At 31.5% G+C, this 10,312-nt stretch overlaps 1 protein-coding gene across 2 annotated transcripts; it reads right to left on the bottom strand.

The window, feature by feature from the left end:
• Positions 1-4,286: 4,286 nt before the first annotated feature.
• Positions 4,287-10,240, bottom strand: LOC117172659 (STAGA complex 65 subunit gamma-like). Of its 2 annotated transcripts, none has more exons than XM_033360781.1 (8): positions 10,168-10,188; positions 8,452-8,650; positions 8,212-8,275; positions 8,038-8,138; positions 7,727-7,952; positions 6,645-6,805; positions 4,656-4,823; positions 4,287-4,556 (listed from the first exon to the last, which is right to left on the bottom strand). In XM_033360781.1, exons 2-8 carry the CDS (start codon positions 8,622-8,624, stop codon positions 4,457-4,459), a joined length of 993 nt encoding a protein of 330 aa, XP_033216672.1. In that variant the 5' UTR covers positions 8,625-8,650; positions 10,168-10,188; the 3' UTR covers positions 4,287-4,456. The 2 variants fall into 2 exon arrangements, with proteins under 2 accessions (XP_033216672.1, XP_033216673.1); XM_033360782.1 differs by having other exon boundaries at positions 4,447-4,556; positions 4,652-4,823; positions 10,168-10,240.
• Positions 10,241-10,312: the final 72 nt, after the last annotated feature.

A 10,312-nucleotide genomic window follows, 5' to 3' on the forward strand; every position in this document is an offset into this window, starting at 1 on the left:
TTATAGAAATCTTATTTTTCATACTTTTATTAATTATTCTCTTATTAAATCTAAAATATTTGAATTTTCGCGCGGTAAAAGACTGTCGGCTTGTTACATTTTTTCGCCGGACGCGCCGTCTACATTTATGGCGGGCAACTAAGCCCGCACCGCATCTACGTTTATAATATCTTTGGTCAGGGATACAAATAGATCGATCTAAGTACACGCGGCGGATAGAGTTTGTGGGATGCAAAGTGTGCGTTTGGGAAGGATTAAATATCTCTATCTTTTTCTACCCATACATTTCTATCTTTTTGAATTTTTTTACTTCCACCAGGGAGGTGCATACATTTATCTCTAAACGGCAATGACCTTTATTTACAAAAAACTCGATTGGGCTGGGTAATTGGCGAAGCTTTAAATCTCTCATACAATTCTAAAATCACAAATACTAATAATTATCTAGTAAACGATATAAAAGCAATAATTGGAAAAATTTTGTCAGTCCAGGAATTATCATCTCAATCGGCGCATTCACATGATCAACCCGGTAAAAAGGATTGCATTAAAAAGTATTGAAAAATTTCATTCATTCAGGGGCAACGTGAGAAATATTGAATACTTCTGGATCCCGTTTTGAATATCCACGGCAGTTGAAGTTAGCTCTCAAACTGAATCCCTTTCTGTACCTAGCGCTGACAATATTTTGCTGAATACCACAAAGCGACCAAGAATTAGACAAATTTTAATCCCTTTTAATTTAGAAAATTTTGCTACATTTATTTACTGTTTTTCGAATAATAATCAGGCAAAAAGCTTTTTAAAACATAGCGTCGGTCATTTTACGATGTCAGGATCAATTTCCACACAGAAGGTTCTGGTGAAAAATAATTTTTTCCATTTTTTATCATGATTTTATATTTTTTCAATTAATAATGTTTGAACAAAGCGAACATTTGATGGTAAAGAAGTGTATTCTTACATACAATCCTACTAGACTGGCAAATTTCATGCTTTTAGAGCGCGTTGTAAAGCTTCAAACGAAAAATGTTTTATTAATGTATTCGAGGTTACGTCTGACAGCTCCGATCGGCTTTAAAAGGGATTGAAATCTTATAATTTTCGCCGCCTAATGAGAATTAGAAAACTAAGGACAGAAATGGCATTCTTAGGGATTCAAATTTTCCAAAACTTTTTAATGCCAGACTTCTTACCGGGAAGTCGGTCGATATACATATAGCAGCCTTACCGCATTCAGAGCGGCAACGAAAACATAGGACGATTAAAAACAAATTGCGTTAAAAAGATCAAAAGAACTACAAAAGAAATTTGAAAAGGATCCAGAATTTAAAGAACAATACCCTACTGAAAATTCCTACATAGGTTCCTATATAGGATTCTACATAGGATGCTATATGTTTCACCTATAGGAAAGGGCATATGATCCTATATAGGTGCCTGTATAGGAAACTCCCTAATAAAGTACCTAATAGCGCCTAACTGATGATACGTATGTCTCTAGGTGCTCCTGTAGGACAAAAAAAACTTCTGCGCAGCCGTAGGTGCTATAAAATAGTACTGCGCATCTGGATATGGTCCCATGCTGAAACATATATAGGAACCTATATAGGATTCTATGCCATTTCCTATAGGTGGCACCTATATAGGTGAAACACATAGGTTCCTATGTAGGATCCGATGTAGGTTCCTATATATGTTTCAGCATGGGACCCCCATATATAGGATTCTATGCCATTTCCTATAGGTGGCACCTATATAGGTGAAACACATAGGTTCCTATGTAGGATCCGATGTAGGTTCCTATATATGAACCTATATAGGAATTTTCAGTAGGGTATACAGCAATTATTCAAAATTACTTGGAATGAAATCACATGACATTGATAAATTCATCTCACGATCTGGCAGGCTTTTATTTGCATCACGGAGTTATAAAGAATTATAGTAAGACTACTAAATTATGAGTAGTGTTTAATGCTTCAGCTTAAGCAAAACGTTACAGTGAACAAGGAAACAAAAACTCTTTTTTTTCTTCTTTTCCTTTTCACATGCCCTCTAAACAATTTATAAACTTTTTTTCTAAGTCGTTATCGTTCATATATATATTTACTTTTCAGAAAAATTAGATTTAAAGAATAAAAATTGCCATTCAAAGAATATCAGTAATAAAATTATCTTAATTTTGAGCGAATAATATTTATTTAATTAGAGTACAAAATAAATTTTAAAAAGAACGAAAAATAAATTAACGATTGTCCGAAGCTAAAAATGTAAAAATTATGGGCATGAAAATTAAAAATCGATTAAAACAAATCAAACATTTTTTAAAAAGACTAATAAAACTTACCTTATAAGTTTTTTGTATTCCTATGAAGACGCGATTTTTCCTCCGTCTAATAATCCCCCAACGGGAACAGAAAAAGTGCAAATCCTATTCCTCTCAATCGACTTAGTAAAATTTAACGAAAGCATTTATTTAACCTATTTTTCTCAGATATCTGTGAGTTTACCTGTCGGGCTGTGGCCGGATTTTCTGGTCGGACTCCGACCAGCTTCGTCACGCTCCGCTGGCCGGCGTCCGGCCACGAAGCATGGCCGGGAGCTGGCCGGGGAGCCCGACCGTAGGCCGGACAAAATCAATTGGTGCTTTACTGGATTTAAATGATTCGAGTTTCAATTGTACGAAGAGCATTAGTCACTAAATTAGGGAATCAATTTGATTCTTTTTTACTGCAGAATTGGAGCATATTAATATATGAAATTCTACACACCCACCACACAGACAACATTAACTATTTTCACGTAGTCGTTGAGTGGAAGGTGAAAAATATATACACATGAAGTAATATTCTAATAAAAAATAGTAACTAGGTGAAAGCCAAGATAGAAACAAAACAAAAATAAATTGATAATAATAAATGGATTGATAATTTAGTACATATTTAATTAGTGGATAATAATTACGTTAGGCCACAAGAAATAATACTATTGTTTATTTATAGCAATGAAAAACTTCTAGATTTTTATTTTATTGGTCCGGACTACGGATTTTCGTATTTTTCAATTCCATTCAGTACTGTTCTGTGAAATTTGTCGAGGTGCATTGAAGGGGATTGATTTTTCTCATATCTATTTCCACGAAGGTTTAGGAAACGAGCGGGAAAATGATATATTCAAGTGAATTACATTTTTTAATCCCGATCAATGCAAACCTTCTTACTGGGTAGGGTTATTAGAGTCAATCTGTGCTAGAAATTCCCTTAATCTAGTTATATGCTCTCTGATTGTTTTGCTTTTGTGTAAAAGTATACTTAATCGACCAAAGTTCTCCATTGTCAAAATAGAGTATGCGTGGAATTATTTGCCCAAAAAACTTAAATGTTTGTAAGAACGTATCCCAAATTAATATGAACTATACGCATTCATATAAATTAAAAAAAAGTACACTTTTCTAATAAGGGCCACAAACGTACATAACCAATTTTGCCTTGACTACCTTAGAATATCTCGAGGTGTTTTAAACGCATTGCCTCTATGTCTTGAAGATGAGATGATTTATATACGCATTGCCTCAATTGGAATTAATACAAGCTATATTGTGTGGTAAGCACACAGATATAAGGGTATTTTAGAAACGCATTGCCCTGCTGTATTTGAAGCACTATTTTGATGTGATTGTTTAATGAAGGATCGACCTTATTGTTCTACTTGAAATGATTCTTAAAGGAGCCTCCAATGATGACCAATATCAGCATTGACTTGAATGTCTAACGCACTTGTGAAACAATAGTAACTCTTTTATAGTTACTTGGAAATCATTCACTTTCACGCGCACTGATTTTTGTAAGAGCTGTGATAGTTTTTGCTTTTGAACCGAAAACTTTAGTTTCAAGTCCGCAAAAATTAAACTGTTTTACAATTGCATATTCAAAACTATAATTATAATTATAAAGTGAAATTATAGAAATTGTAAATCGTTGAAAAGAAATTACTGTCATTTTCACCGTTAAAAATTGGAGAATTTTAAACATTATGAACCTTGAAAGTTGAATTATTCTAAAAACATTGAAAATTAGATACCTTCTAATTGGAAACTTTCAAAATTGTTCAACTCAAACTTGAAGTCATTTTGAAAATAGGAAACATTCCAACCTAAAAGTGAGTGCCTGAGCAGAAATTAAGTCAACAATAAACAGCAAGATCTCATAACTAACACATCAACGAGATTAATTATTGCCAATATTGCTATGTCATTGCAAATAGATATTAAAAAATAAAAAATCTAAAAGAAGTTTTGCCTTTATTGGCTAATTGTAAGAGCATACATATATACAATTTCTGAGACCTAGATTACAAAATTCCAAGTTAGTTTCCCCTATCGAGTATTATTTCATTACGCTGTTAAGCACTATATTGAATAAATAGATGAAAATCTAATTTGATTTTAAACGCATTAAGATTTCTTTTTATCTGCAACGAAATCGAGTCGCCGGTGAGCTGCTGGAGAATCGCTGACACTCACCTCCTCATCTTCGACCTCCAGGCTATTTAATCTGCAAAACGGAATTCATTATCGTTTATATGAATGCGTTAACACATTACATTGTAACCTCGAAAGAATGCCGAAAGCGAATTTCTAAGAAAATACCGACTCGTCTTGTTCAAGGCTGTGCAACATTTGGAATCCTGCGTCGAGACTCGGTGGAAAACCCATGTCAGGATCGAGAAGCTGGAGCGTAGGAACTTCTCTTTCATACACGTTTCCAAATCGGTCGAACTCCTGGAATTGAAATCTACTCGCGATTTCGTCCAATTCCATTCTGAAAATTGTTTGAAAAAATTAGTCAACATACGATCATTTTCATGTAATTTATCCAATTTTAAAATTAAAGCCAAAAAATAACAAAAAGAGAGAAAAGTTTATTTTGATTTGGATAAGCCTCTTTTTCATGAAATGGATTATTCAGAAAGTGAGATAAATTACACTGATTAACTTAGAACTTTCGATTTTTAGTAGGGAAAATCAGTAGGGGGTGGATATGAGAACGAACTGAATAATGGGGAAAAGTGACTGGCATTTAAAGCAAAAGTTCTTCCGTATTTTTTATGCGAATCACTATTAGAAAAGAAAGAGTGACGCCAAAATAAGCTGTTTTTTCGCCTATTTTTTCTACCTCGGTAGCGACCTGATGAAAAAATATAAAAATATGTTACAGGTATCAAATTACTCGTCATTAAAAACCAAAGTTAGCATCGCTTTTCGTTTTTTTTTTATATTTCAAAAAATTACTTCTATTTATTGAGAACAAATAAGTTGAGAGGACATCAAAAAAATTAAAAATAGAAAATACAATTAATTATAAAATCATTTTTCATTGTATTTTTTCGGTCAAATGAACCTTACAAAAGTAAAATCACGTATTTTCTTGATCGATAAGAGGTTAATGTGAAATATAACTTTATAATTACTGGTATTTTCTATTTTTTAATTTTTCGGTGTCTTATCAACCCCTAAATAGGGGTAATTTTTGAAATTTTTAAGAAACGAAAAGCGATGCTTATTTTGATTTTCAATGACGAGTAATTTGATACCTGTAACATATTTTTATATTTTTTCACCAGGTCGCTAGAGAGGTCCAAAAAAAGGGGAACTTTGGCGTCACTCTTTATAACTAGTCTTCTGACAATACACTTGCCACGTTTAATTAAAAACTGGAAAAAATGTTTTTGAAATGGCGATGAAAATTTTGTCCAGAATTAAATTGTTCCTTCAATTCTTTAAACGCTTGGCTTCAATACTGTATAATAATTTATTCTTTTAATTTTTTAAGATAATATATTGTACGTCCATGATAGTTGTTAGCAAGTACTGTCATGATTGCATGTTAAATACGACACAGTTTGGAGATCGCACAATTTTTATAATATATTATAAAATAGTCACTGTATAAACGAAAAAATGTTTTTGAATAACAGATTTGGATTACTGTATCATGAATTTATACACATCGGCAATGGATTGGAAAGGCTTAACATATGAATATTTACTTCGTAACAGAAAGTTCCATCTGAATAAAATGATAACATGTTAAAAAAAGTATAAAACATAGGATTAATGGCTAATATAACTCATATGATGGCATTGATATCTTTGAAATTAACGTTCCATCTTTAATTTCATATATAATACTTTCTTCGCTTGTTCATAATTTATCAATTTTATGACTTCAAAAGTTTTTTAATCTACCTTGTACAAAAATTTGTTTATAAAAATTGGAAGCCCTGCGATCACTGCAGAAAATATAATTTAGGGACGGGTTGACCACTCAACTTCTATGTACATCAGATTTCAAGATTTCACAAAGATTTCAAAATATTTACAGACATTTCACACAGATTTTAAGATTTCAAGAGATTTTAAATGGCGATAAATTTGGAAATAACTCAAGGATTAAACAATCTTTCGCTAAAAATGACGAAGATTCTAGGAAGGCTTGTATACCAGAATTTAAGACTGAAGAATTTAATTCACAAAAATAACTAGTAAAATTTCTATCATGGATGCGCACCCAAAATTAAGAAGAAATATTTGTAAAGCTGCAAATATATTAAATTTAATTAGCAAATAAAAGGCTACACACTTTGAATTGCAAGCATCAAGCTCTAGTTTTTGTTTTTCGACAGCTTTTTCTACTTTTTTTCTGACACGTTGTTCGAAACGTAATATCGTGTTTTGGTAATAATTATGGAGTTCTTCTACTCCACCTACACCTGATTCGAGAAGTACTCTTTCCACTGCATCCTAAAAAATGAAACGAAAAAATGAATGTCGGTCTATTCAGATAAATTATTATTTAATGGACAAACATTTCTTATTCATCAAACTGATTGATTCTGAACTTTAACCAGAAGTCAGTAGAAACAGATTCTCGACCAATTTTTCAAGAATTTTCGACATCTTGAACAGTTCTTAGAATTTTACGTATTTTGTGTAAAAAATGAAAATTCAAAAATAACATAAATTGTAAACATTTAAAAACTATTCAAGATATCGGAAATTCATTCAATAATTATCCATAAAATATTATTAAATACTTCTGATTAAAGTTTGGTGTACATCGTTTGAATGGATTATCAGGTAAGCATAGGTGAAAAATCTTATACAAAATGAAGTATCGGTTATGATTAGTGATCAATTGGATTAATTTTTAAATAAAATTATTCAAACAATTTATTTAATATTTCATATTTAATCAATTATTAATTTAACGGCAATTAAAAGCGCGTACCTATCTTATTTTTTCATTTACACAAAAACATAAAATCCCACCAAAAACATCTGCGATTAGTTTCCTATTAAAAACACCCCGAAGAGGATGTCTAAAAGACCTCGAAACATGTTGGTTCTCGATAGTATAAAGAAGACAGATAAACGATAAGGGAGAGAAGGAGGTGGTTTCTATGTCTCCTTTTTTTCTCCCTTTTTTCAATTGTCATATATCCGTCTCTAATCAGCCGTTTTACAGTGTTGCTTGCAAACATATTTCTCTTATTTGAACTCTTAAAAAGATGTACTTTCAAATATTTCACAAATTCCTACAGTTGTACTTGGCACATATTTTTTGTTGAATTCTCAAAAGTCGAAAGAATAAATCCATATTCTTAATCGTGAACAGACAAAGTTGGAAAGATTTAACGAAATACTTTAAACCAAAATAATTACCGGAAATCCATAATCATCCTGTTCAGAAGCAAGCTTCAAAAGACGGCTAATCCTCAGCAGAAAAAAATCAGCAACATCCGTGATAGTTTCCACAGCCACATCAGAGGATTTTTCATATCCGATATGCGCCAACAAAACCATGACTGAGTGCTTCAATAAACTACGAGCAGTCTCCGACTTCAATTCCGTCGTTGGATAATTCTTTTTAAAGGTGTTTTTAAAAGTCCTTTAATTTAAACAATCTCAGTTTAAAAATCTCTGCATTTAATTTTGAAAATATAAAAATTACAAGCAGAAGAAGCATAGTTTACCTTCTTGGACGAGGAGTTAGAAATCGAAAAGGATTTTGAGGCTCTGCGGGTTTACAATCTTCTTCCATAGAAGTCACATCTTTCAAAACCGTTCCATCTTCCTAAAATTAAACATTAATGTACCTAATTTTTTAATTAATTCGCAAGCACACTTTTATTCTTTTTTGATATTACCATTGACCTCAGCTGTTGATGATAATTTATCGTGTTTAACACGTGCACGTTTCCCATAGGCATTCTGTGAAAAAAGGTCTTTTATTGCAAAATAGTGTTGTAAAGTTTTATAATACAGAAATAAAAATGATGTAATAAATAAAGAAGTAGAATAACAAAGAAGTGATTGTGTTTCGAATAATTATTCCTAAAAATGTGTATTATAAATTATTGAATAAATTGAGTTAATATTGCACTCACGCAATATCATTTTTGTCTCCGTAATCGCCACCAGGATTATCCGAATCCTCCAATACAGTCCTCCAAATATTTTCGATAATGTCTGGCGTTATTACTTCTTGTTTGTGAAGCTCTCGTGCTGGCAATTCCCCCCAAAGAGGTCCTGTCGAGGAAGTTTTGGTCGGCTTCATCATCTCACTTTTAAAGGCTCCTATGTTTTCTGTAAATAAGGAAATCGTTTTATTCATAAAAAATATAAGACTAAATCACTAAATGTTGATGCGATTTTACAAGTGTTGAAATTTTACACATCATGTGAAATAAAATTGTAGAATCGTCAATGATTAAATTCAAAATTCTTCAATTTCGAACACCGCCATTTTTTAAATGTCTAATTTATAATATTTCAATCCTAAATTGTACGATTGCAAGTTGGAGTAGTCAAATTCTACGTATTTGAAACAACCCTACCAATATAAATCTCTGATTATTCTCTAGCGAAATAGCCTGGTCCATTTGAGACTATAAGCAGAGTCGATTTGAAACGATTTAGTCTCTGAGATAGACTGAGAGATTTGGGTCCTTTTCAAGATCCTTTTAGTGGCCCTTTTAAGAATAATATAATGTTCCTTTTGTATTCGTCACGTACCGGGCGGGTAGAGTTATTTACAGTAGTTGGCCGTCGCTAATCCGACTCTCCCTTTTTAAATTTCTCTTCAATTTATTAACAATTTTTTTTTTAAATAATGAATTTTCTCATTATACTTATTTATAATTATAACTTATATACTAATATACAATTTTCTAGTTGGATTAAAAAATGTTGTCTTTTTTTGGCGTATCTCATTCCATTTACGAGAAACGTATTAATTCCAATTTTGAGCATTTAAAAAAAAGTTAGATATCTGAAATCATCGATACCCGTAAATTCCGAATTATTATGTTTCACGCTGTTAACTATGAAATTTAAAAAATCCACTTCTAAATTTTAAACCGAAAAACTTGTCAAAGGACCTTTGAGTATCGGCTACTTTATTGATATAGCCTCTCTGCTTTGTCATTTATGATCGTATTTCGATTTCAATTTCGGAAAGGACATTTTAAAGCCTTTAAAGCATTTAAAAGAACTACCTGGACCTTTAAATATATCTACTTGAGTGCATGCAGAGAATTTCTATGAGCTTCTCTGACCCTAGAGAATCTTTAGAATATGCTCAGAAATTTCTATCGGTAGGGAAAGCATATTAATTAAACTCTATATGTACGTTAAACGCTCTTTAATTGAATAGATGACAAAAACATTAATAATTTGAAAATCCATTCCAATTCTTTATTATTATGTAATTAAATTTTAACAAATATGGACATGTTTCGTAAATTAGACTACACTATTTAAAAATAATCAAGAAAATTAAATTATCTCGTATCTTTTTCTTGAATATTTAAAAAAAATACAATTTTTATATCTTCTTTATTTAAGAAAACAACCACTCAAATTCATATTTAAAAAATTAAATCCTACATTTAGAACCCATGCACTGTAAAGCGTATAAAAAATAGTTTGCATGTATTATTCTCATTCTATTCTCAAAGAGTATAGGGTATTCACAGGTTATGTAAAACGGTTCTGTCAATCACCGGAATCACTAAAGCTTTTTCATAGTCTATTTTGAAAATTACACTCGTAAAAAAGTTATCAGTCACACAAATCTGTAAATATAGAAAAATAAGTTATACATTTCTTTCAAAAATGCTAAATTGCGGCTACTTTGAAAATGAAGTTTAAACCAAAGTTATCAATGACACGCAAATCTGTAAATTTACTGCGTTCAGGACGTAAATTTCGACTTTTATAATCAAAATTCAAGATAAATGTAAAAAC

The sequence above is a fragment of the Belonocnema kinseyi genome, chromosome 5, assembly GCF_010883055.1.
Source record: "Belonocnema kinseyi isolate 2016_QV_RU_SX_M_011 chromosome 5, B_treatae_v1, whole genome shotgun sequence".
NCBI lineage: Eukaryota > Metazoa > Arthropoda > Insecta > Hymenoptera > Cynipidae > Belonocnema > Belonocnema kinseyi.